Source organism: Megalops cyprinoides, chromosome 3 (genome assembly GCF_013368585.1).
Source record: "Megalops cyprinoides isolate fMegCyp1 chromosome 3, fMegCyp1.pri, whole genome shotgun sequence".
NCBI lineage: Eukaryota > Metazoa > Chordata > Actinopteri > Elopiformes > Megalopidae > Megalops > Megalops cyprinoides.
The window spans coordinates 52,054,181-52,081,979 of NC_050585.1; the positions used below are offsets into that span (position 1 = coordinate 52,054,181).

Below are 27,799 nucleotides of genomic sequence, written 5' to 3' on the forward strand. Positions count from 1 at the left end.
CAGTGGAACAGAGAAACAACAGAAAGAAAATAAGAAAAAGCAACAGCTTTAACGTGATGTTTTAAGAGTCCATTATATAAATGTAGACAGGTTGTGCCGCTCTTCGGATACAATAAGTCTAAACATACATTTTCTGAAGTGTGTCTAAGACTGAGGAACGTGAGTTTTGAAAATTCGGAAGAGGTGTGAAGTTCGGCCTCTTGGTCGGGCTGCATGCAGTCTGAGAGTGTAAGGTTTGAGGAAAAAGTAAACCACTGAAAATATGCATTCGATCAAATAAAACTTAATATATAAATAATTTCGGTGCTGTCTGTAGCCAACGGCACCAAAGTGGTCATTCACACACACAAATCTGTCACAGGGAGTCAGAAAACAAAGAAAGAAATGTACTTTCATACACTTTAGAAACTCAAAGCGCACTGACCACTAGAGTAAAGGGCTTTGTGATGCCATTTCTTGCCTCTGTTCACCACCCCAGACAGTCTCGGGCTCTTTATTGCGGATTAACACCTTTGTCACTAAAGCTACAGGTGCTACAGCCCCTGAACGAGGTACGTTTAGCTGTCCTGTATTAGACCCTTAAGACGCTAGAACTCTGTCAGTGTTGCCGGGCCTTCAATAGCACCTTCCCGCTCTTTTTACAGACTGTGAGCTTAGCCTTCATCCTCTCTCACTCTCTCTCACTCTCTCTCACTCTCTCTCACTCTCTCTCACTCTCTCTCACTCTCTCTCTCCCCTCTCTCTCACTCACTCACTCTCTCTCTCTCTCACTCACTCTCTCTCTCTCTCACTCTTTCACTCCCTCACACTCACACTCACACTCACATCAGAAACAGTAGGCATGTACTGTGCTACAAAAAGGTGCCAATCCTGCTTAGGACCTAGTGGTTCTACCGCAATCCTTGAATAACTCTGAAAAAAAAAGAATTCACAGCAAAAACAAGCAATACAAATAAGTGACGTTTCCTGTGACAGTAAAGAAGAACAGAAGAACTCGAGAGTAGACGTCGTCAGAAACCCGTCTCCTTAATGTAAGGAGGTAAAAACCAGTCTCTTCAGCACAAAGCCACAGCCAGCCCTCTCTCTGAGACAGAACAGACAGAACTAGCCGCTCCCAGAGAAACAGAGAGCTGCAATGCTCCACCAGGAGTTCCGTTTCCTTCACTTGGATCAGAAACAAAGACAGGCAGACACCCATATTCAACCCTTTTTTTGAGATGCCGAAGGAGACTTAAAGTGACCCAATAAGATAAATTAAAATAAATATAATTTTTAAAGTAACATTGCTACAGAATCAAACATGTCGCTCTTTGTGCGCTGGCCCCGCCCCTCCAGGCCCCGCCTCATTCGCCCCGCTGCCGGCCCACAATGCGGTACAGCCTATCACAGTTCTCCAGCTTCATGGACTCTGCCTTCTGCTTCATCCTCTCGTCCCGGTACAGCTGCCCCATGTTTGCCAGGTCTGACTCTGCCGGAGAGGAAACGGATTCAGGGCCACTCCCGTTCACATGGACATAAACCTGCACGGTTTATCCTGCTCATCTGGTCTTTAGCCGTGAAATGCAGACACTACAGCTTGGATATCGCGATGTATGATCATGACATTACATTACATTCCATTACGTCATTATGCAGATGCTTTTACCCAGAGTGACTTCTAAATAAGTGCATCACCATGCTAAGAGCAACTTTCAAAAACTACTACAAGAGGTCAGTAAGATACTGAGTTAAGTGCTAAAGCCAGTGTAGAATGTTTTTTTTAAAAATAGAAAATAGGGATAGATAGGATAGACAGAGAAGGTAGGCTAGAGATAAAGATTGAAAGGATGAGTTTTCAGCTTTCTCTTGAAGGCATCCAGGTAGTCTGTTCTACGAATAGTAAATGAGTGTTAAGAGCGTACAAATGACTGTAAAATTATCAAATAAAGAGAAGGCAAAAGTAATATTGTACTAAATGAGTGATGACACTTTAATCTTTAAATCACCGCAGGCTTAGTATCATAGCTGAGAAGCACCATTATCCTGTGCAGTCTGTACACTCGAAACTCTAGCCTCAGCACTGCTGCAGTAAACTTCTTCAGCCTGGGGGGACTGTGATTGGCTGAGAGCTCAGATGAAACAGGAAGGGGCGGGGCCTGCGGGACCTACTCTGCTGCTTCTCCTTCCAGCAGCTGCTCTGGAGGTGCTCGATGTAGTCGCTCTCCACCGCCTTCTCCAGCTCCAGCAGCGACGCCCCCTTGTACTCCTTCTGGAAGCCCTTGTCCACGTAGTAGGTCACGCCCATGTGCTGCGTCTCCCGAGAAACCACCAGCCCCAAGGACCTGAGGGTCAGAGGCAGACGAGGTCCCCACTCCGCTCAGACACAGAGAGAGAGAGACAGCCAAACAGACAGACAGACAGAGAAACACACAGAGCGAGACAGAGAGACAAACGAAAGAAATGCAGACACACAGACAAACATGGACAGACAGAGACACACACACGCGTGCACACAGGCACACGCACACTCTGCCGCAGGGTACTGCTGACTCACGGCTTGTAGAAGAGGCTGTAGGGGGGGTTGGTGGCCATCAGCTGCGTGATCACAGAGATGAGGATCAGCACCAGCACGGGCAGAAGCTGCAGGACGGCAGTGAATGTGTTCTGTGGGGGAAAAAATGACGGAATGTAACAGGATGTAACACAGCGTAACGCTATGTAACGCAGCTCAGCGTAACGCGACGGGCGTGTCACCTGGCTGCGGTTCTCCTCCACCTCCTCCTCCCCCCTCCTCTCGTTCATCCGTCGCCGGCGGGGCTGGTAGTAGTGGGTGTAGGTGGCTCCTCTGTTGGTGTACACGTGGATGTTACCTGCGCAAACACACAGCCTCAGAGACTGCCCCCGTTCTGCACAGCTCAGAACTGTGCTGACTCCACACACAGCAGTGCAGCCCTGTGGTGAAAGGACCTGACTTCCTGCCAGAGGGCATTGTGGGACACCGCTGTCGAACCTGTACAATGTGATGTTTCAGGTGTGCCGACTCTACACCTGTAGCAGTCAGAGGTCATGATGGGAAAGGCTTCATTAACACCAGAATGGGTGGAGTTACCTTGGGCTGTCAATCACTTTACTGAACCAATCTTTGCCCTCCACATCAAAATACTGTGACTGTTCCAGATCAGCGAGTCACCGATAACACACCCCATAAACCCATTTCAGGGTTCACAAAGCCTCACTCTCCAACTGATAGTTTGCAGGACTCTCACACGACCCAGCACCTGGTCACCAGTGAACCCTGTTCCCTGGCTGTTGGTACCACGGTTAAATCGTTGTTCTTCACAGGGTGGGAGGGGTGGGGTTGCTGTCTCACCTGTGGGGAACCTGCCGCCGAAGAAGGCGTTGAAGAGCTCCTCGGGGGAGATGTCGGCCTCGAAGTCGCGGTAGAATCCGCGGTAATGGCCTCCGTGCCGGGCGTGGGCGCTCGGGTGCGGGGAGCTCTCCGTGGCCATGGCCTCGCCCGCCTGGTCGTACTGCCGCCGCCTCTCCGGGTTGCTCAGCACAGCGTACGCGTTTCCGATCGCTGCGGGAGGGAGGGCGGTCAGACCGTATGGATACAGTCAGAACATCCCAGTCTCACTGGTCCTGGTCGCATTACGGTATCATCTCTGCATAGGAACTACTGTTGGGGCAGCAGTGAAGCACAGCGGTAAGGAGCTGAGCTCGTAATCGAAAGATTGCTGGTTCGATTTCCTGCTGGGGCGCCACTGCAGTACTTTTGGGCAAGGTACTTAACACACACTTGCCTCAAATAAATATCCAGCTGTATAAATGGATAACACTGTCACCTATGTAAGTTTCTCTGGATAAAAGTGTCTGCTAAATGACAATAATGTAATGTTACGTAATGTAAAAGGAGTCAATAACTGCTATAGTCCTACTAATGTAAGATATGGTAATGATTCCTCTTAACAGACACATTGCTGTAACTATGAGAAGGAAATAAAATATTACATAGTGCACAGATAATATTTATTATACAATAAAACCATGCACAGACTTAATTTTGCTAAGTACCTGGGTTAATGCGTCTGAACAAAGGATTTGACTCTTTTTTTCCACCCTGTCTGCAATGCTACCAAAGTTGGCAACACATCAATATTTAATACAATAGAAAATGACTGGTGTTAAGGTTGCAGGGAGTGAAAGGTATGGTTTCCTACACAGGAATAAGAAAGCTCTCAGCAATGAGTTGCCTTCCCCACATAACACTGACTGCTGCTCAGTGCTACACAAAGGTAAACTCCATGTGAAAGCTGAGATCTGCAAATTTAAAGGTGCTCCAATGTCCTTGTCCCTCACCATCGTAATTAACACAGGAACCATGTTCTTGACTTACATTATATTACATTCATTTACATTTACATTCATTTAGCAGATGCTCTTATGCAGAGTGAATTCCGGTACAAGAGAACAGAAGTGTAGGCATTCAAGTTGAATAAGCAACAGTGTCAGTCCAAGCCACATACCCACACCAGTGAGTGTGAGCACAACATCATTGAAAGCCTACCACAAATTAACCCTGAAACTAGACAGCCTAGAAACTAAGGGAATCCAAGTGCACACACTACCAGAAATCACACAGTCCCTAGATCACAGTGTCCATAACACATCCCTATACTACATGACTTTATATGAAAGCTAAATTCAGAAACATATGTGCAAAAAAAGCCATCCTGGGAGATGCTTTGTGGGAGATTTCTCTGCGGCATACCTTTGAAGGCTTCCGTGGCTCCTGGTGCGCAGTTCTTGTCCGGGTGGAATCGGAGGGCCAGCTTCCTGTAGGCCTTCTTCAGGTCCTCGTCGCTGGCATCCTTCGTCACGCCCAGAATCTCGTAAAAATCCTTGCATTTTTTTATCCTGTGGGGCGGAGGCACAAGGTTCACTCAAGAGGCCGTTTCTAAGAGCCTCTCAGACTGTCAGCCACCTCACACTGGCGTGAGTGTTATTGTGGTATTATGTGTTGTGTAGTCACTCTGAATGACTGTAAAGCACGACACTCAGTTACAATGCTATGCACCGAGCCACAGCAGAGTATATATTACCAAAGGTTAGCGCCCACAGTGCTGGTGCAGAGGAGTTCAACAAGATGAGCAAGAAACCTGAATGTCCAACACAGAAGGTGACATCGCCCCCTAGTGCCAGACAGGGGTATGATTTATTACACTGGTTTGGGAATATTGGTCTTTGGCTCTGTCAGCCAATCTCGTGATGGGCAGACAGCAAGGGCCACCATTTGAAACACAGCAGAGCCACCACCATCATACTGCTATGACTCATAAAATGGGGCTGATGCCTACTGGACAGCTGACGATGCTGCAGGAGTTTGGGTAACGTAACTGAGCATGTGCAGCTACAGAGGACGATGTGAACCCCTACAGCCAGAGCAGTCTCTTCCCTTGGCTGGGGACCTTGAGAGTGGGCTGTACCCTGTGGGGCTGTTTGTCCCTGCAGGCTTCCGTACCTGAGCACGCCCTGCCTCTGATCCTCGGTGTACGCCTTCCTCTCCTCCTCGTTTCCTCCCACGCTCTCCTCCTCCTCCTCTTCCTCTTCTTCCTCGCTCCAGCGGCACCCCCGAGGGTCGCGGCCGCCCTCCCCCGCTGCGCTGCCGTTCCTCAGGATGGCATTGATCAGAACTGCGGCATGGGAGAGAGGACCACCATGTCACACACACCCACCGCAGACACATCACACTGCCCACTCTCTGCCCCTTTACACCACAGATAGTCTATTTACAGAACAGATATTCAGCTCTGTGCTGTTTCTGTCCACCAAAATGCCATGTCTAGGAAGTTTCTGTGCTGTGTGTAGTAGTGTGACAGCCATGATTCCTCTGTATTCTGCCGCACCCCTTCATGAATGCTGATGAGGAATGACTAAATCAGAACTGTCTTAGATTCAACTGTAGGAGAGACAAAGTTTTCAGAATGGCAAGCTGAATATCTGTTCAGCGACTAGACTATCTTTGTTTAGACTCAATCAGTTTGCTGCCTTGACCAAGGCTGTTCCTCATCACCACACTCTCAGACGGGAATGACTTCACATCCTCACAGCACCAGTACTACAGAGCAGTAACTAATGAGAGCAGCTTCCTGTGGTTCATTTCCTCACAAATATATGTCAGGAAACAGGGTGGTGTGATTTCCTTTCAACAGCTGAGCAAGAACAACCTCTTACTTTATGCGGGGAAACAAGCCCCTGCACCCCCCAATCAACTTCCAAAACCCAACCCAACCTGTAACCCAACCACATGAAACCCCTCTTCCACATATTTATCCATGATTTCACTCAAATTTAGTCTACTAATAAAGTGTCAGTACGCTGCCCTGTCTGGAACACAACTATGCCTTTGGCTGGCTGGCTGATTCTTTCGCAAATAATCGTCACGTGAACAGCCAGTCTATGACGTAGAGTAGCTATGACGTAGGTTATCCCAACGTCGTTGTCAATTTCTGGCAAGCAGAGTGTTTTCTGGGAATGGTGTCAGACGGCCTCCCTGGCCGATGCTGCGCCTTCAATTGATCCTGAAACATTAATCAAATTCATGTAAATTTGACCGCCTCGTGACACCTATATTGCTGAAGAAATTGGGGTTTTTTGTGTTAAACAAACATCCGGTGTGAAATATTAAAATAAATATTAAAATAACAGCAGGAGCAGAGTTTAAATGCCAGGTCAAAAGCAGTAGTCCAGCAGCAGAACATAGACTTGAATCTGCACCCTTCACACGAAAGTGCATCACACTTGTTTCTCAATAATAATTGCACGGGAATTTCGCTGAGTCTCTAGCTGGCTCGGTTGCTCCACTCACTTTGGGAAATGCAACATATGTATGCACTGTGCAAGAAACAAAAAGATCCAGACGCTGCAATAATAATAATAATAAAAAAAACATTTAGACAGACTGACACGCTACAGCAGGCGAAATTACCTCGGGCTCGTGTGCTGGGATATATTTTCTGCGCTTCATACAATAACTGGAGTGCTTTTTCTCTCCGTCCGGATCGCAAGCAGAGCTTTGCCTTTTCTATCAATCTATCCGATTCTAATCTATCCATCTTTTCTGTTACCCGCTAGCTAGCCAGCTAGTAAGCCGGCTGTTATTTCGTGATCTCGTTAATCCTTCGTCCCACACACGAAACCTGCTGCACAGAGCGAATAAGAGAGGGAGGCCGGACACCGCAGTGCCAAAGCCGCTTCTTCCGATATCGGAGAAAAGAAGCCAGCTAATGTGTGCATGCAGGCATCGTCTTCTCCGGGAATCTATCCATAATTCAGTTTCGCATCATCTGTTCTCATCATCCACGCGCTCGCATTTCGCCTGCACTCCTCGCGGACATGGCTAACTAGCTATATTTGCGCGTGCACAATTATTATGTTTCTTTTTTTGTTCCCTCAATGCTGTGAAAATCAAAAATTAAAAAACAGCGCTGAAATCCTTGCACGACAATAAGAAATTTAACGCTGACATTAAGATCTTATTTTCTTCCATGTCTCACAGGAAGCGGAAACAGGCTCCGCTCGTCTGTCGGGAGCGGAGTGTTGGGCCAATGGCGAGGCTCCGCGGCGTGTCCCTACATGGCCATGTGGAAAAGTGTCAAAAATACGAGAGCCCGCAACGTCGTGATGCAACAGGACAGCGTCGGCCAGGCACCTGGCGTAGCTGATAGAGCTTCACTGATTTTTTTTATCCTTGTACCTTGCAATTCATATAAATTCCTGGCAGATCAGTTGGGAGGATTGGAATACGTTAGTCCACAGATGCACCGGCTCTGTCCGGTGCTATCTAAAAAACGCGATGAATCACAATCTGTATTTGTCACAGTAGCCTACGTAGTGGGGCGTTAGGCTTATCGTTGTATTTTTCTCTTCTTTATGTTACCATATAGGGTAACAGTTTGTCCCATGGGTTCGAGGTAAATCAGGTATTCTCCATAATTCCTCCATCTATAAGAATTATTAATGTGCACTCGAATCACAACTGGTCTCCAAACCAACTCAGAGCCTCTTTGCTCTGGGTTGTAAGTGCTTTCCTTTCCGCAGCATCTTCCCCACACCGCCCTCGTCTGACCTCACGCGTTCCCCGCTTGCCAAAGCTTAGTGCCGCGATGTTGTCTCGGGGTCACGGGAGAACGCTAAAGGTAAAAGTGTTGCGTGGGTATGATGTAGGTCTGTGTATCCATATTTTTACCCCTGAGCATTAACCAATATAGCTGCTTCTGAAAATTTTCAGCGCGCTGGTGTTCCCATTAAATTCAGAAAACGCACTAGTTGATTGTAAAGTCGTAGTTGTAACATTGTGTGTGTGTGTGTGTGTGTGTGTGTGTGTGAAAGAAATGATGTGGTGTGGGTTCCAACAGAAAGGCAATGTAGAAAATGTCTTTTCCCTTTTTTCATTTTCCGTGATTCAGTGTAACGTCTGCAAACTCCGGAAAGTGTAGCCTGTTACTTGGCGTAGTGATATCAGAAAAACGATTCGCCGGGTTTTCCTCAGGTCTCCAGACAATGAAATTCACTGAGTCATCACTACGAGAACGCAGGCCGTCGCCGGGAGGAAGCAGTTTCCAAGCGAGAGGCGCTCATTTGGCGTCCCGCTGGTTTGATTCTTCCGTGAAATGTCCTTGCATCATTCACACACTTGTTACCGTAAAGATATAATGACACAGGCGTGACTTCTACACGAGTTCAGAGGAAATCAACATCTGCTCCCACTGATAACCTATCAAACCATAACCGAGAACAACACTAATTTGCACTACAGTATTTCTGCTTCTCTGATTAACATTGACAGAAGAGGGTAACACTTATTTAATTAAAAAGTGTAATTTTATTACAATAAAAGGGCAAAACATTTCAAAACCAGTTTTTCTTTTCAAATTAAATCAGCTTTAGAATGCTTTCTCGGCTCAGAAAGGAGGTTATCCTGGTGAAATGTTGACACCCTTCACATCACCCCGCTAACCAGTACAATTGCTTTGCTTACATAATTGCACATAAATACTTGAACAATTGCAACAACCATCTCCACATGTCAGAATTCCCTTCAAGTAGCTCTAAAAACAGGTAATAGGAGACACCTTGATATTGACCCTCTTGCATGTTCCATTTTTAAAGGTAGCGAGAGAGTGTAACAAGCATAGAGTCAGACATCATGATCTGCTGTGCAGAGGGTCTGCTTTTGGTGACGGCTACGATGATGCTCCTACAGTTGCAGACCGCAGAGTAAGCCCCTGGGTTGCGTCCTCAGTTTACTGCAAAAGGGCAGCAGGTATTCGGAGGCGGGTCGGTGTCCGCTGAATGCAGATGTGGGTTGTCTTAGCACGAGCATCCTCATAAATCTCAATGTGCTACAGTATCACGTCTTACTCCACTCAGCAAGGCAACGCAGCCGAGCAACAGAGAGTGACACGCCCTAAAAAACAGTATACGCACATAACAGCATACAGCGTGGCTTCAGAACAACAAGATGGGCCGGCTACATTTATAATGCAACAGTGTGACACACACACACACGCACACACACACACGCACACACACAAACACACACACACACACACACACGCACACACGCACACACGCACACACACACACGCACACGCACACACACACATGCACACACACACACACACGTGCACGCGCGCTCACACACACACACACATGCACACACACGCACTCACACACACACTCACACACAAAAACAGTCCTGCTGCTTTATACCTATAAACACAGGAAATGACCATTGAGTAGATAAAAAAATGTCCATTCAAAATAAAATTATGAAAAAAAAATAATTCAATCAAATAATACTACACAATCATCACCACAAGTTTTTCTCTCTGTAGCTTCATCATCTGTGTTTTTCAGCAGGGCAGCTGTGTCTTCCTTTACACCATCTATAAAAAGGAAACATTGATTACCAGATTGCCATGGTACTCAACCCAGTATCTTTGCAGATATTCATATAAGAGTCCAGTGTGTAATATATGTTAATATCAGGTTTATTTACATTTTACATTTACATTTATTCATTTGGCAGACGCTTTTATCCAAAGCGACTTACATAGGTTACAGTTCTTTACAATGTTATCCATTTATACAGCTGGATATTTACTGTTTATGTCAGGATTGTTGTAGGATTGTAATATTTGTGTTAATTTTATTTTCACAGCAAGTAATGTGCAATAGAAGTTAATTGTGGGCTTACAGTGGCAGTAGTGTGTGATTCATGTTAATGTTTAGCTTTTACTCAGAGTGGTGTGTAGCCTGTGTGGTGTGTAACAAACTGGGAGTTCTGTGTGGTAAATGTTTATACTGGCATTTTACTTGGTAGTGGGTAATTTATGATAACACTGGGTTAACATTGGCATTGAAGCTCATGCAGACCTAAGCTCAGGCATCTCTACAGCCGTGTGACTGATTATGAAGGCGTGTGTTGATTGGTGTCAGCGTCGCAGTGACAGACCCACCTTAGGGTGGGAGGGGTGGGTGGGGTTAAGCAGATCCCTCCTCAGCTCCTGCTCCTCATTGTCCAGAATGGTGCTGTGAACCGAGGAGACCTGAGGCGAATCTGTGTCTGGGAATATTCGAGAGGATAGAGTTCCTAACATAGACACACAATCTCTCTTTGCTATGCGAGTATGACTTCACCCACTGTATGCAGGGTCACTGGTATCATTATCATTTAGCTGCTTAGCAGACACTTAGCAAGCAGAGGGCAACTTACACAACTTCAGTTTTTTTTTTAAATGACCCATTTAAACAGCTGGGTATTTTTTTTACTGGCACAAACCATTTAAAGTATCTCGTTTTAGAGTACAACAGCAGGATGCTACCTGGATTCAAACCCTTCTGGTTACAGGTCTTGGGCTCTAGTTCCTCTCTCACGACCTGAAAACCATGCTGGTGCCGTCAGTTCACTCTTACCAGTTTCGGTGTTTATTGATTTCATGGAGACCAGGGTGATGCTGTCTTTCTCTCCATTCATCGTCACGTTGCTGGGAGCAGATCAGCAAACGGAAACAATGTCAAATGACCAGATTAAATCACCTGCTTTGTTATCAGTTATTGTCTTGAGAATCAGAGAGCAGAGGCAAAAGGCACTCAACGTGGGACCAAGAGGCAGGGATCAGTGGTGAACAGGCAAACGCCTACTGCCTCACTTCGCAACGCTACTCAAAAGAAACCAACAGCAGAAACAACTTAATTGGCTGTATCTTCACAAGAAAGTAGGCAACACTGTTGGACACAGGCTGCCTTTGGGCTGCTAGTTTGTACACTGATACTTCCACTGATTCCGTGCTCTGTTTCCTTTGCTTTTGTGAGTGGTATTGTGTCATTTATTCAGAAAGCACGTGCTGACTGACTCCGATGAAAGACTTATTGCTCATTTGTAGCAGCTGCCCACTCATTGCTCAGGATATACAGAATTATTACTCAATGTAATAGCTGATCTGATCAAAATAGGATTTGAGTTGAGTATATGTGTGTGTGGGGGGGTGGGGTGGAATATCACTGTATGTACAGTATGTCCCAGCTGTGCTTTTAATCATGTAAACACCCCCCCCAAAACACAAGTCTTCAGTTTGCAACCCAAATCCCCCTTACCTTTCAGACACCATGGAATCACCGGTCTTTTTACCTGGAAAACAGAACCCAGTCACTGTCTGCACAGCTGTGTTATGATGCAGATTGCTGATGTCTTGCGTGTTAGCCAGGAAGCAGGCTGGAGTGTTTTACACTACCAGAGATTGTTCTAGTGATAGAATGCTCACTGGCTGCGACGGTTTGTGTGTAAAATCTTGCTATTAGGGAGGAACTCTGACTGTAACGTGTTCAGTCCCTCCTCTCCCCACAGTCCGATTGCTGTTTGCAGAGATCTATATACTTGTTTCTGTATCTGCTAACTGCGCTGTTCTTTATCAGTTACCAAAATATACACCATGCACTCAATCACGCCTCCATATGGACACACACATGCACTCAAACACAGTCACATGGATACACAATCACACATGCATATGCACACTCACAAATTCACACACTCACACACACACACACACACACAAACACACACACACACACACACACACACACACACGCACACATGCACACACGCACACACACATACACACACACACACATACACACATGCACACACACACACATACACACACTCACACACACTCACACACACTCACACACACTCACACACACGCACACACACTCACACAGACACACACGCACACGCACACATACACATACGCGCACACACACACTCACCTTCTTCTCTTGAAGAGCTGTTGCACTTTCCTCGCAGGTTGACAGCCGTGACTAGAATCACCATGACGATGATGAGAACGAGGATGAAGCTCATGACCCCTGAAAGGAAATGGTAGAAGAACATCACCATTACTGAGAGAAAACTATAAACCAACAAAACCAACAGGTCTAGCTAAGAGGCAGGAGGTAAAGCAGATTCACTTTGTGCTGTGAGGTACCTGAAGAACACACAATTAGCTGTGAGCTTGGGCATGTCACCATTACTGACAGAATACTACAGCCTGTAGTCAGCTACACTTTATCTCATGCTCATTGTGCAATAGATGTATATAATACAGCGCAATAGCTGTACATAAGTAATAGTTGTAAACATCCATAGCCTGTACTTATGCATATTTTAATTCATGTTCATTGCGCAATAGCTGTTCATGTATATCTCATTCATTCCATCCTTATTCCATTCCACGTATGTGTCCTGCACTACTGTTATTTGGCATTTGTTGTTGTCACATTGGATGCAAGCACTACGAGAGACACTGGAACCGGAGTCAGATTCCTCGTATGTACAGAAGCGTGCTTGGCTAATAAATTCTCACTCTGATTCTGATTATGATGTGATTGCCGTCACATCATATCATTACCGAAGGCCAGCATGGTGAGGCTGTTTCCTGTGGACTGGGTGGGGGAAACTGTTGCCTCAGTTCCAGACGGGTGAGTAGAGGAGTTTCCTGGAGCTGTGGATGGTCCTGCAGTTGTTGCCGACACTGCAACAGGAAACACCAGAAAGGAAGTCAGTTTAACGGTCACGGCACTCAGTCCCTGACAGATTTAGGCAGGTGGAGAAGTCTCGCCTTTCAGGGGGTTTATGCCCTACAGTTCTGAGTGTTTGGGAGCTGTCCCTATTCTCTGCCCAGTATTAAAGAAATATATGACATTACATCATATTTCCTACCTTTCATCATATGCTGTCTTGCATTATCATTTTGTTTTATTACATTGCATAGTTTTTAATCTTGTGGTTGTTAATGCATCAATGACTCCACACACACTTGCAGAGTATTTATTGTTCATTTCAGTGACTGCAAAAATCATAATACTGTGTGGAAGAGTAAAAAAACGTGATGTATTAACTTTGCTGCTCATTATTAACAACAAAGCGCAGTTGTGGTTAGATCTGATGCTTTAGCACAAATCTCATATCATCAGAATTGTAGGCCACTTTCTCCTGCAGTTCCTCATGGCAGTGCAGGGTCCCTGTTGGTGGACAGTAATAAAGGGCGGAAATGATGTGTAGATGCAATGCTCTCTGTGATGAATTATTTTCAGTAGTTTACTTCCATAGCTTACCTATGGCATTTTGCATTTGCACAGCTGGATACCATGATGAAGGTATTCAGATCAAATCCATTGTGCAAAAATTTTATATTAGTGAGCATGAGCTGTGTTTTACTAAATTTTTTTCCACTTTTTCACACCAATAATCTCTGATTAATCGTTCACCAGTCTGTAATTATAGTGATGGATTGGGAAGGGTGATAACCCTAATGTTATTTATACTATTTCCTCCCAGCTCCTGCAGGACAACCTACACATTATTCATATCAGCTGGCTAATCAACCTGCTTAGCAGCACAACTGCAGCGCCCCACCGAGGGATTCAATCTGCAATATTTTGATTGCAAGGCCAGTGTCCTAACCGCTGTACCACACAGTTGTATGTTAAAAACCAGGAGCTCATAATAACCGTCAAACCAGCTTGAATCTCTGCAGGGTTTGGAAACGGCAGGTTAATGTTCGCTCCCTGTGTGGTGCGCTGACCTGGTGGCTGCTGCTCAGAGCAGTAACCAGCCTGTAGTAAAACCCGGAATGGCTCTCACAGCTATGCAGTGGGAGTGGGGCTTCTGCCCCTGCAAAAGCATGGAAGCTGGTTTTCGTTCTCTACGCACGACAGCCGTTTACAAACCGCCCCTCTTGAACCAATCAGAATCTGTTGCCAAACCGCATGACCTGTGCCTGCACACCTCTGTGCCTCTGAATAACAGGATAAGAGCAGGTTAATCCAGCACGGGCAGACGCCAGCACGATGATTTGTGTAGCGCTGGCGTCTGGCCTGCGGGGCCTCGGTGCAGCTGTCGTAACAGCGAGGGGAAGTGACCTGGCGTTGCCGTGGTGACGCGCGAGGTGAGCGGCGGCGGCCGGGAAGCAGTGGTGCGTGTGGGAGATAACGCCGCCGGTGACGTGGGCTCCGCCCCGCTGGCATTTCCTGCAACGGGAACGCAACGTTAGCCAGACGGCCCCCTCCCTGCGAAACGCAAACACAGAGGCAGTAAAACCGGCCCCGTGGGTCTCCTCACTGGAAGCACGCTAAAAAGCCCTTTTGGAGCCGAGCCTTTTCCTAATATGTATGAACATTGAGGTGGAACCTGGATGTTTGTTGTTTGGTAATTATTCATCCATACGCAGCGCGGTTCACAGATAATATATCCACACGTGCAGGCAGATATTTACAGAAACGGTTCAGGTTAAGTGCTGTGCGCACGGGTAGCCGACGCTGAAACCTGCAACCTTCTGGGCGATGGGATGTTGTAAAATTTGCGCTGTCTCTCCTGCAGTACACTGTGTGGCTTGCACTGTGAAAAAGACTCTGGGTGTGTATCCAGGAGTACATCTGGCTTCTACAGCTGCTGAGGTCTAGTAGTGATTTGAGGGGATGTACAAACCGGCGATTCCAAAGTCAGTGTGAAAAATGATAGGGAGGGGGTTAGGGGATGAGGGAGAGGAGTAAACTCAGCTCCTGACCTCTCTGAACTGGAGGTATTAAGGTCATTGAGCCATACTGATGACTAGGACAAACAGAAAGGCTTTTCTAAGGTCCACACAGGCGGTGTGGGAAGCAGGCTCTCTCACAGGTGAGCAGTGGGAAGGGACGCTGGGTTCTTTACCTGCTGCTGTTGCTGTTGCTGTCGTCATCGTCGTTGTCCACCTCGTTCCTGGGACCGATGAAGGCGTTACAGTCAGTAGCCTTCCACCTGTGCAGAAAGGTGTGTGGCAATATCAATACTGTCATTGATCTGCACCATTATTCACTGTCCAATCTGATAAACCCCTGAATCTGTGCCAATACCTTTTTCGCACATCGTTCACTTCCAGGTAAGGCACGAGTAGACTGAAGGCTGGACCCTGACACACAGTCAGGGCCGCTGTGAATGCCTCTGTTTGAAAGCATGTCGCTTTGCCCATCGGCCAATCTCTTCATACTGGCATTTTAGCCTCTACGAGTTTCCGTCAACATCATGCGATCACATCAATCAGACAGTGCAGTTTTTTAAAGTAAGACTTTCACTAATGTGAAACTAAAAGAATTCTTTGCACACCTTTAAATACATAAGAGATACATGAGGAGCAAAGTGGGTAAAAAGAAATATGAAAAATAAAAATGTCAAATTAAGTTATTTGGTAACTTTCCAGTTCTGTTTATGATAAAAAATTCTTCATTCTCTAAACAATACTTGCTTAATTTAATCAAAATTAAAGGCAAAGTTCATTAATCATTAGATTGACTTTCCCTCTCTTTCAATAGTGACGGAGTGCTGCAATAGCCCTAGTCAGAGCTGCAGATAAAGGTTACCTTGGAAACCTGTGGAGGGTGTGGCTGGGGAGGATGTCCCCTCTGTCGCCGAGGCAGCAGATGTTGCCGTGGTTTCATTGTGAGCAGGAGGAGTGGTGTGTGATGTCAGAGACACTGAAGCAGCTGTACAGATAAAGCATTCACCACTGGAGTGATTCGCTGTACCCGCTGGTGTGTCATTCCAGCTGAGCTCATAATCGGGCAGGTCTGACGGAGTTCTCAGCCAAATGTTCATATGGATCTGACCCATAGTTATCGACTGGGAGCCCTTTGTGAAAGTAATTTATTGATGGATATGTGTGTCATGCTAACAAAGAAACATAAGACATTTATGCAATGGGCTTTGAATACATTTACATTACATTTTAGCTGTATAGCAGAAGTTCTTATCCAGTGAGACATACACCAGTTGCAGTTCCTGTATGGCCCTACATTTATGCTTGATATTATAATGAGGCAGTTCTGGGGGTAGTACCTTGCCCAAGGGCACAACAGCAGTGCCCCAGTGGGAAATTAAAGCAGCAGCCTTACAAGTTGCAGAGCTTACCACTGCACCACACTGTTGCCCATACAGTTTTCCCTCAAAAAAATCAAATAAAACGCCAGATTGCTGCTCAGCGTAATTGATTCAGGCCCGAACACAATTAATTAGCTGCCATGCATTTGTATCAAGGGTGACAGATATGTTGAGTGGATCATAATGAGCCTCCTTGAGTATCTCTTTACTGCCATGAGATCAGCTCTTAGCAACAGATTTGTTTCCAGTACGGCCCTCCACACTGTTAACTTTGAAGAGATGTTAAATCCAGATCAGCATTCAGTAAGGAGCTCAGGCAAAGCTAATTACTTTGCAGAGAAAGCCAGGATACGTGGCGTGTAGCTATGAGGAGGACTGGGAAACTGCATTAAACAATAGAGAGCTCCGTCCAACCACAGCAGTGCTTTGCCCTTTACTGTGACTGATCGATTCTTAAGCAAAGCTTATTTCTCTCAACCGTACACCTCATTATGTGGCAGGAGCAGGGCTCATAACAGAAAAGTTGCTGGTTTGATTCCCTGCTGGGGCACTGCTGCTGTACCCTTGGGCAAGGTACATAACCCATAACTGCCTCAGTAAATATCCAGCTGTATAAATGGACAACGTGTAAAAACCGCAACCTGAGTAAGTCACCCTGGACAAGAGCATCCGCTAAATAACAATCACGTAATGTAAGTATGATTCCAGCAGACACAGAATGTAATGGCAAACACTGTGTGAGATGAGAAAAAAAAACATGTAATGCTGAATGGCATTGCTCTGCATTAAGGACAAAGGACAAAGCATCATTGTGGTTAGATTAAATCCCCCTCTTCACCTCATGCTTTTGTCGTGCATTTTTAAAAAGGCATGGCACGTCTTTTACACAGCCACGCTGCTGCTGCTGAAATATCACCTCTCCTTTCAAAAAGCCAGATAATAACATTCCATCCACACTCCCCATTATGCTTTAAGAAAACTCACAGCTGCTCGCAAACATCTTATCACACATGAGCGTTTCATAAGATACCTGTGAACTCCCTGAAGTCCACGGAATTACCTGTGCTTGGTGTCTCAGGCGTGTAAAACGACACAGGCCTACCTGTGGTGGGTGTCTCAGGTGTGTAAAACGACACAGGCCTACCTGTGGTGGGTGTCTCAGGTGTGGTGGATGACACAGGCCGGAGTGTTGTTTCTGACTTTGGGTCTGAAAGTGAAATTGGTTTAAATGAGCTGATATTCTATGCTTATGTTATTACTTATTAAGTACAACCATCAATAAAAAGATAACATGCTGGAAGCACTGCTTTGTTCAGGAAATGACTTAATTGTATTTTGCACTAAATATCGATGATAAAGCCCATGGCAAACGCACGCTAAAAGCTGTTCTCTAAACACTTTCACATAATAAAAACTTTTCACAGATTAGCAGTTCCTTACCCATGCACTACTTACTCGGTAGTTGTTTGCTAACAAGTTTAAAAATAATAAACCATATTTAATAAGTAGCAGTAGCTTCAGTATAAGTGGGCCTTAAATTGTTGTTATTAAAGCCTTGAGTTCCATCCTACTTGTTTTCATCTAAAAATGTTTCCCAGTGCAACCAACAGCAAAAAAAAAACTGAAAGAACAAATGTCTGTTCTGCCATATCGATATAAGGACAACGCATGAACGGTGAAGGTAGCCTCTGGGTATTCTACAGCAGGTTTAAAGTTAAAGTTTTAATAGAACTGCTGTTTTTCAAAGACACGAAGCAGACAGAGTGGAGAGTCGTGGTCTTATCCTACCTGTGAGGATGTACGAGTGACACGCAGTCAGGAGGAGCAGGGTAGAGAGGAGAACATCCATCTCTGGAGTCCAGCGAGGTCCTGTGTCTGGAAGGAGTCTCCTACGGTGTCCCCGTGATGTATGACTAATGGTGTGTGTGCGGAGGCTCTCACAGTGTCTTAAGCATGTGTGTGAGTGAGTGTGTGTGTGTGTGTGTGAATGGAGGATCACTCCAAAGTTTCTCTCACTTGTGGGATTTTAGGAGTGTTTTGTGAGTGTCGCGTGTGTGGGATTTTGTGAGTGTTTTGTGTGTGGGGTCTGTGTGGATTTCGTGAGTGCTGTGTGTGTGGGGTTTATGTGTGGATTCTGTGAGTGTCGCGTGTGTGAGCTTTGTGTGGGCTTTGTGGAGAGTGTTGCGCGTGTGGGTCGGTGAGCGCTGAGCTCCTCTCTCTCTCTCCGTGCCCGGCCGATGCCCACCCCGAGCCTCAGAGCTGTAAAAGGGGAGGGGAGGGAGTGGTCACCGCCAGCCTGACGCGGTTCCTGCCGCTTCCTGTGTAAGAATGGCAGGAAGCAGGAGGACAGCACTCATGGAAAAAGTCTGAAACAAAAAGGCATCATTCACCCTCTGTTTGTGATTCAGGGCTTTTCCTCTGAAAACAGTGTGGCGGCGTACCCACCCACACATGCACACACACGTGTGCACACACACACACACACACACACACACACACACACACACGCACACACACACGCATGCACGCACACACAAAGCTATTGTGGCTGTTGTAGATCACTAGCTTTCTGAAAATCTCTTTCAATGTTTGCCGGAAGACCTATTTTCATTCTTACTATTATTATAAAACAGTAAAGGTGACAAAAGGAGAGTGTTTCTGGCCTGTCTGTCCTACACAGACTGTATCTGTATCAGTAACCTCTGAGTCCACAGCACATCTGACCTCTGCCTTCACCCTCACACCAGTCTTTATGCTTTTACGGTTTTTGGTCATTCATTTTTTCAAGATTTCCTCAATAATGGTTTAATATTTCAATTTTCCCTCTGTTTCTGGGGCTCTTCTCATAGTCAACAAAAATACAAACAGTTACCCTTAGAGTTACTTGTGTTGGCAGCTCTTCCTGGTTGAAAGTCCCCGTATTACCAACCAAAATGTGCATTTGAAGATAAAGGGCCCACGATTTCCGTCGGCCTGGTTTCTGTATATCTGTTTATATCTGTTTATCTCCCTGGATAAATTCTGTTGGCCTTTATACAGAAAAATTTTCTACCTGGTAACTTTGTACAATACATGATCTAATGTGGTCACTCTTAATGTGTCTAGACCTGGTGGCAAAATAAAAAAAAATTGGCAGCACTGAGATTTATGCTATGGAACTGCAGTTGCATGGTTAGGCACAGGGTGGAGCCCTTGTCACACCATAACATTCCAGAAACTAAGTTCTGAGGGTGAGCTTCGCATCCTCCATACCACCCATCTGCTGTAAAACAGAGGGGAAACGAGATGACCTGCTCAGATACACAGCAGTGACAGCCACCCGCCTGCTGCCGGTGGTCAGAGAGAGTTCACACACAACGCACACCCTCCCAGCGACTCCAGCCCTGTGTAGGGTAGTGGCCGACAGGCTGTCGTGGAAATAGTGCACATTTATTCCTAATGCCTGGGACAAGGGGGCACTGACTGGTTGTGGAGTTTCCAGGAGGCCCTGTGGTTCAGGATGCAGGTGTTCCCACACACACATACACCACATACACACACACACGCACACACACATACACACACGCGCACACAGACGCACACACACATACACACACGCACGCACACACACATACACGCACGCACACATACGCACACACACACACACACACACACACACGCACACACATGCACACATACACACACAGGCACCCCCCCCCCCCCCCCCCCCCCCCCAACTCACACCAACCAAACTGCAGAATTTCTACAAGGCCACCCCCCACCCACACTGACACCAGTCAAACTGCAGAATTTCCACAGGGACACTCCTCTCGTGCATACAAATATCCCAGACATCACATTATCACAATATAACATCTCCCTTGGGAGAAGCCTGGTAAATATTTTACAGCAACACTGAGTAGATGTAGAGATGGCATATATATGACCAAATATTCAGCTCTGGATCGCCAGTGTTCTTCCTGCTGAAAGCCAATGTCTGTGCCGCTGTTGCAGCTGTTAGTATACAGGCATCTGTAAGGAGCGCAGAGAGAAGGATGCTCCACGAAAACCTGGAAAGGGAGTAGATGACATCATTCTCACCAAAAGTAACTCCCTGCGTTTTTGTTGCAGTTATAAATGCACAGGCGTCTTTAGGAAGTATGGAATTCTTCAGTTTGTGTATCCGTGAACCGAAAAAGGAGTGGAACCATTACGTGACACCACGTGTTAGATTCCCCTTCACAGTCACATGTCGCAGCTGTGGCCTCTGTCTGCTCTTACCCCACTGTGGTGGGAGGAGTTTCCCGTGGTGGTCAGGAGAGCGGACCTGCCGGCCATCTTCCATCACAGAGAGACCCGACTCTTCAGACTGCACCTTCTCTCTCACCCAAGCATGAGCTCCTCTCCCTCTTGTAGGCTTTTGGGTACGCTGTAGGTTTTCTGTGTGGTATGGTGTAGTCTTACTATAGGGTATCTTGCCTTACCCTTATGTATCGCGGCATTTGCTCATTGGTTCTCTCTCCACTGTGCCTGACACCCGTTCATACACGGTCAGCGGTGTCCTGTATGTGGAGTGTTTCATGCCTGTTCATCAGATGCACACTGTACTCTGTATGTTGCCGAGGGCCCTCCCAATGGCAATGTGTAAATTTAAATTTACATTTAAACACAGAAACAATCCTTTTGATTGTTTAATTCGCAGGAGCCAATGCTTTGCGGCACATGGTAGCTCCACCCATTATAGGGTAAATGTAATTAATGTCAGCAGTTATGCATTTATGCAATTTGCTGACGGCAATGGTAGAAGGGGGTGAAACTATGCATTCTCTAACCGCCTCACAGACAACCTTATCCAAAGCACGTTTTATCAGATTAAATAGCTGGATGTGTAAGGCAAACCATCTTCTTCAAGGACACATCTGCAATGCCCCATCTGTGATTTGAACCGGCAACCTGAACCTGGCCCCTGCACCCCCCTGCTACCCGCTAAGGTCACAGCGCACCTCCGGGTTACCTAATCTCCAGATTCTCCCAGGCCAAGAAAACTGCAGGCAGTAGTACCCCACGGAGATGAGAGGGCATGAGCTCAGAGAAGAGGAATAGGACGTTGCTGAAGACCAAACTCTTCTACATTACATTACACTGCATTATTGGCATTTAGCAGATGCTCTCATCCTGAGCAACACATTGCAGATTACATTGGTTACAGTTTTTTTTACAATGTTATCCATTTATACAGCTGGATATTTACTGAGGCAATTGTGGGTTAAGTACCTTGCCGAAGGATACAGCAGCAGCGCCTCAATGGGGAATTGAACCGGCAACCTTTCAGTTACGATTCCTACTGCGCTGCCGCCCCCCAGGTGGGTCTTCTAAGGTACAGAAATCTCTGTGTGCCGGGAGACAGGAGCTGGCGCTTGTGGTAAAAACTTCTGTAAACTTAGTTTAACAAAGACAGCTCCACAGCCTTCCAGAGGTGGTGTGGGGGTGGGTGGGGGGCATTGCAAAGAGGTGAAGCTGCAGGGTTGCTTTCTGAAAGAGCACTGCTGGTCAGATCAGCTTTTCTCAGACACCCCATGGGAGGTTCAGATGAGGCTCTCGCTCTCTCATATCGAGCTGAGATGTGCTCTCCACCGCAGCCTGGGGCTCTTTTCAAAATTAAACTTTTTTCCTCTCAGGTGTCAATAAAGTTCATTTATAACTTTGACTTGTAGGGGTTTTTTTAAAGGCTAGGAAAGGATTTCAAAAATATGAGCACTATTTGAATCCATTCTCCATCAATGTCAAAACCAGAATATTCACTGGAGCAGGTAGGTTGCAAGCACTGTCATAGTCTCTGTCCAAACCAAAGGGCTGCAGTACCTGCACCTCACCAGTAGAGGGTCTGAATCAGAGGGTCGATGTAATAATTGGGCATTAACAGTATCCTGTTCATAGGAATTATTGGTATAACAATGATCTGCATGCAGTAATAAAATCACTGGAACACAATCATTGTGTTATTAATGTTATTTGAATACTCTTCTAAGAATGGAGTAATCTGCTTATGAGAATAATTTTGGGCTCATTGATGTGTAACAGGATACTCAATCATGTGGGGCATACTGAGAAGCTGCTGTGAATCTCCTGCCAGTTGAAACAGCAGGAAAAGAAAAGATGTCACTTTCTGCCGGTGAAAAACATGACATCCATGTGTTAAGATCTGCACAGGTAGTTAGGTATGAGGCAGGTTTGACTGAGGTAGTTAGGTATGAGGCAGGTTTGACTCAGGTAGTTAGGTATGAGGCAGGTTTGACGCAGGTAGTTAGGTATGAGGCAGGTTTGACGCAGGTAGTTAGGTATGAGGCAGGTTTGACGCAGGTAGTTAGGTATGAGGCAGGTTTGACTCAGGTAGTTAGGTATGAGGCAGGTTTGACTGAGCCACAGAGCCTGTATTCTAGCCTACAAACAGCTAGCAACATGCAGTATAACCCTCATAACTAAGGCACAAATGTCATATTTTCATTTTATTTATGAAAGGATTGTATAAAATTACTGCATTCACAGAAAATGTCTTCCATGTTTGCTTTAGGCTGTGTGTGTGTGTGTGCCTGTGTGTGTGTATGTGCCTGTGGTGTGTGTGTGCCTGCGTGTGTTTATAGGCCTCTGTGTGTGTGTGTGTCTGTGTGTGTATGTGTACATGCCTGTGTGTGTGTGCGTGCGGCTGTGTGTGTGTGTGTGTGTGTGTGTGTCTGTGTGTGTGTGTGCTTGCAGAGAGAGAGAGGACACAAGTGGAGAGACACCCGTGGCTCATGCATATTTTATTCAAGAGTAAAAAAGTGATTGTTCCCATATGGCATGCTTACAATGTGTGTACTGATCAGGAAGCAATATGCCAAAAACAGAGCTCCAGAGGGGAAAAAAAACAAGAAAAACATGTCACAAAGTCCATGAAATCCCTTTCTGAAAAGTAAACCACGCCGAGACCAAAGAAGGATGAAAAAACAGTGGAAGAAAAAAAAAACAGTAATAAGCTTCATGATAAGAATAAGAAGAGTAAGAATATTATTGAAGAATTGTAATGAGGATATATATATTTTTCCCCTTTAAAAGTGCGACGTGGCATCCACGTCTGGTTTGTTTACATTTCATTAAACCATGCGATCATGCTTTGGCAGCCTGAATGTTGCTTTTCACTGAGTAATATGTTCATTCACACTATTGAACAACTTCTGTACACCAATGGAACAGAGAGTACACAAGGTTTCACGCCTCAGAAGAACTTCAGTGCCTGTACAGCCAGAAAGAAATAAATTAATCCGTTTGATCATTAGTAAAATCAATTAGAAAATGATAACAAAAAATGGAAAAATAAATCAGTAAAAGAAATTAAGAGTTTAAAAATCATATGTATATATATATAGACTATATATATAAAAAACAAAATATAATTTTACAAATATAATTTGAAGAGGGAAATAACTCAGACCTACTATATTGAAACACAGCACAAATATAATTTCACATACCAATAAGGAACTCAATCGCATGCACTGATGCGGTTTATAGATGCTGTACAAATTATTGTCCTCAGGTTGTCTGTCCTGTTACCTGTACTGCAATGGTAAATTCATTTTGCAAAACGTACTGTGTGCATTTTTCTCCTCTTTAATCAGAGGCAAGTGAGAGATGGTTAGGTACAGTATGTAGTGCCAGGGAAGTAATAGAGCTGACTGCACTGTGTCCTTATCAGAGCAACATGGCCGACAGTGGCTTCATCATAGAGTCCACAGCTGAGCAACATGGCTGACCGTGGCTTCATCGTAGAGTCCACAGCTGAGCAACATGGCTGACCGTGGCTTCATTACAGAGTTCACATGGCCACCTTGGGTTTGCGATGTTTTACCAGAAGAATAGAAACAAAAACAAAATGAAGAAAAAAGAAAAATTCTCAGGTAAGATTGCATTGCAAATAGTCTTTAAATTTTACACACTTTTCAAATTTCTTCTTTTTTATAAATAAGACTTTTTTATTTTTATTTATTGATACTAGTAGCAAAACATGTTAAACAGCAAGATCATTCTGTATAAGATGTTTATGAATGAAACCTTCAATTAAAATTGTAAAATATATATATATATATATATATATATATATATATATACATATATATATATATATATATATATATATATATATATATATATATATATATATATATATATATATATATATATATATATATATGAGACCAATACTGTCAACACCCCCTTCTTCCAAAGCATTGCAATGAAGTGACTTTGTGAGAGAACCCCAAAACATCTCTAAACTGCTGTCCCCTTGTCTGTCAGTGGGCCAACAGGAAGAGGAAGCAGTTAACGCACTTTTTGGGGAGAGAGGTGGGGGAAGAGAAAGGGGGTCTTTTCCTGCCAGGGGTCCCGCCCATCTATCCTTTGTCCTTAAACCTTGTTCCTTTTCCCCTTCACCAGCCCCCTGTCCACCAAGCGTACGAGAGCTTCACCTCGTCTGAGCGGCTCTAGCAATCCGCCATCAAAAGCCAACCACCTTCCCGTCCTGTACAAGGAGAATGTGTTTGTTTCCCTATTTAAAATTCAAGCAAAAGTCTTTTGTTGATGAAGATGCTGTCTTTTTTAATAGGTTTCTGTGTTGTTTTTTTCCGCAGAGCAGAGGCCTGATGTTGTTTTCGATGTTCTGCCCCACACGCAGCAGCGGTGTTGGCGGTAGCAGACGCCGCTCGGCAGCGGGCGGGATCACTGTATATTGCTGTTATCGTCCGTGCCGTTGGGCTCCGACACGTTCATCTTGCCCATGGAGTGTCCCACATTGTTGACGGCGTCCTTCCTCGGTGGCATGCGCTCATTGATGCGGTCCAGGCCCTTCGCCTCCTCGAAGCTGCTGATCTTGTGCTGCGGAGAGAATCCGCGGATCGCTGTCCCGGGACAGAGCAGAGAAGAGAGTTAAACAGGAGGGAGGTCCCCGAAACTCTCAGGGCCAACTGCAACTGCACAAGCAGAGCTTTAACTGAGACCATCAGACCACTGAAATCTCTCTAAACTGGGACAGCAGCTCCTATTCTGTGAGTATGATGCCCTTGACTTGAGCGCTAAGCTCCTGCTTTCCGCAGTTGGCTGACACTGTTATTAGATTTGCCCATTTTTACCCATCTGGGATTTGAACCAGTAACCATCTTGTTATAAGTCCTGTCTCCCTACACCACACTGCCACTCCGTATCTAATAATATTAGAGTGAATCCTGATTTTGTGCTAACAGTGGGCTCTCGTCATTTTAGAAAAATACAGCTTGTTAAAGGAAACATTTAACTTTGTAACACCATAGCCACAAAGCAGAAAAATGGCTGTGTCTAAATAAAAAGAGTGGGGTGGAAAAAAATATCATAAAGGGATTTTTTATGCTTTTCCCCTGTTTTTACCTGGTTGCTATTGCCATTTGTGTCACATTCAGCTTGTCTCACCACAAAACAGGTTAATACTGCATACTCACTCAGGAGTACTGAAGATCAAGGAAAGCAATCCTCTGACACACTCATGCGCAGCCAACAGCTGTTTTTATACACTACAAATCCCACAGTGCGCCACAGGACCTGCAACATCGACTGGGGGACCCACGCCTCTCCACTGATATTATCCGAGTGACCGGGTGCGGGCACCTCAATAACCTCTAGAGGGTGCCAATGAGCAGCAGGACAAGAGTAGCATGGCCTATATACCCTGGCTAAACGAAGCCAGTTATAATTTCCTGCTGCTAACTCCCAGTCATTGTCAGTACATGCCACCACTCAGACTGCAGGGCTCGGGCTACACTTCTAGCAGGTGGTTTAACTGTCTGAGCCACCTGGGAGCCCGTGTGAATGATACCTATGAGAGGAACACACTCCAACAGGCTTTCTTCTGGGGCAGAGACATATTAGAGTGGGACAGTAAAATATTTAAAGAAAGTGGATGGATTTCTTATTCATGTGTCTCTGCTGTTTGATTCTCCACAGCTGGCGTGGATCTCCAGCGATCTCTTTCAGAGGGTTAAAGCCATTATGCAGGGAAGCAGGCCTTCACTGTCTCTGTTTCAACACAACCAAACATTAATGAAAAATGCTGTTCAGACGTGTGGGGACACACTGACAGGCTGCTTTTCCTGCCTTGTGAGAGTTTGCTGTAATTTACCACATTTAGAAGACCCAGTAGTGCTGATTCACAGAGGTCATCCTTCATTGGATATTCACTCCAAAATGATAATAGCAGCCCTTGACCAGTAGGGGGCGGCAGGAGACAGTGGTCAGAGTGTTGGAGCGGAGAGTTGTGGTGATGAGCAGTTTTCTGGAGCCCTACCCCCCGACCCGACCTGTGCCAAGTGTCCCCTGACTGGAGCCGCCACACAGAGAGCGTTGTCTGTGGTTCAAGTTTGTGTGTGTTTGGGGGGGTGGGGGGGGGTGTTACACGGTCACCGTCCTGATGAACTTCATGCACTCTTACGGTGCAGTCACATGCCATCTTTTACAGACCGCGGGGAGGCAGCGGGCAGCAGGGGGCAGCAGAGCAAAGTCATGCTTTTCTCATGGAAAGGTGCTGGAAACTGTCATGCATTCATTGGCCGCCTAACTCACACTCGCTGGAAGAAACCTGGCTGGGGAATGAAAGTGAGAAAATGGCTGAATGAAGTCCTCTGTTCAATCTGACCTCCATGTGCCTCATCCTCAAATTTCATATGTGTAAGGAATGAAAAAATGAAGAAAAATATTAAGACTTGCTCAAATTCAAAGTTACAGAAGAGGCACCACAGTGGTTTGGCTGAACAGAGAGGGCTTGGATTTTTGTAGTGTGTTTGCTGAAGTGTTGAGCCTGCTGGGCCTCCTTTAGGAATCTCTGAGCAGGTTTGTGTGAGTGTTCTCTCTGTGACACATGGATGATTACCTTCTCCATCCTCAACCTTCGTCTCTATGGCTTCAATGGCTTCAATGGTTGCTGAGGAGTAAGGAGAGAGAGCAGGCATCGGGTTACTCCTCAAGCCATGCAATGCAGACAGCAGTCCTGCGGCAGGCCGGTCCAGCAAGCCCATATGTGACATCCAGGGACGACGGCACTGGGCCCGTAATGCCAGGGCACAGAACACCGGAGTTCCAGAGGTCCAGAGCACTGAAGCTCCGGAACACCGGAGTTCTAGAATGCCAGAGGTCTGGAACACTAGAGTTCTAGAACGCCAGACTTCCAGGCCACTAGAGTTCCAGAACACCAGAGTTCTAGAATACCACAGATCCAGAACAGAACTCTAGAATGCCATAGTTCCAGAACATCAGAATTCAATAATGCCAGAGTTCCAGAACACCTGAGCATTAGAACACTGGCGT

At 45.7% G+C, this 27,799-nt stretch overlaps 3 protein-coding genes across 4 annotated transcripts in view; all 3 read right to left on the bottom strand.

The window, feature by feature from the left end:
* Window positions 1-1,254: 1,254 nt before the first annotated feature.
* dnajc18 (DnaJ (Hsp40) homolog, subfamily C, member 18) lies at window positions 1,255-7,536 on the bottom strand. Its single transcript, XM_036524814.1, has 8 exons — window positions 6,968-7,536; window positions 5,501-5,672; window positions 4,751-4,896; window positions 3,350-3,559; window positions 2,734-2,849; window positions 2,534-2,643; window positions 2,149-2,321; window positions 1,255-1,468 (listed from the first exon to the last, which is right to left on the bottom strand). The coding sequence occupies exons 1-8, from the start codon at window positions 7,092-7,094 to the stop codon at window positions 1,344-1,346; spliced, it is 1,179 nt and encodes a 392-aa protein (XP_036380707.1). The 5' UTR covers window positions 7,095-7,536; the 3' UTR covers window positions 1,255-1,343.
* Window positions 7,537-10,478: 2,942 nt separating this feature from the next.
* Window positions 10,479-18,531, bottom strand: ecscr (endothelial cell surface expressed chemotaxis and apoptosis regulator). Its single transcript, XM_036523932.1, has 10 exons — window positions 18,248-18,531; window positions 17,604-17,666; window positions 15,943-16,065; window positions 15,257-15,343; window positions 14,470-14,577; window positions 12,957-13,079; window positions 12,316-12,414; window positions 11,641-11,674; window positions 10,960-11,030; window positions 10,479-10,609 (listed from the first exon to the last, which is right to left on the bottom strand). The coding sequence occupies exons 1-10, from the start codon at window positions 18,306-18,308 to the stop codon at window positions 10,479-10,481; spliced, it is 900 nt and encodes a 299-aa protein (XP_036379825.1). The 5' UTR covers window positions 18,309-18,531.
* A 6,160-nt stretch (window positions 18,532-24,691) lies between these two features.
* The window catches only part of ppp3ca (protein phosphatase 3, catalytic subunit, alpha isozyme), a 46,847-nt gene continuing 43,739 nt past the window's right edge, over window positions 24,692-27,799 (bottom strand). Inside the window, exons 13-14 of one of the 2 annotated variants that reach the window (XM_036525208.1) lie at window positions 27,366-27,416; window positions 24,692-25,368 (exon numbers count right to left, since the gene is read on the bottom strand). In XM_036525208.1, coding sequence (XP_036381101.1) covers window positions 25,190-25,368; window positions 27,366-27,416 — 230 coding nt within the window. In that variant the 3' untranslated portion in view covers window positions 24,692-25,189. The remainder of the gene's footprint in view (window positions 25,369-27,365; window positions 27,417-27,799) is intronic. The other variant, XM_036525209.1, reaches the window with a different exon arrangement.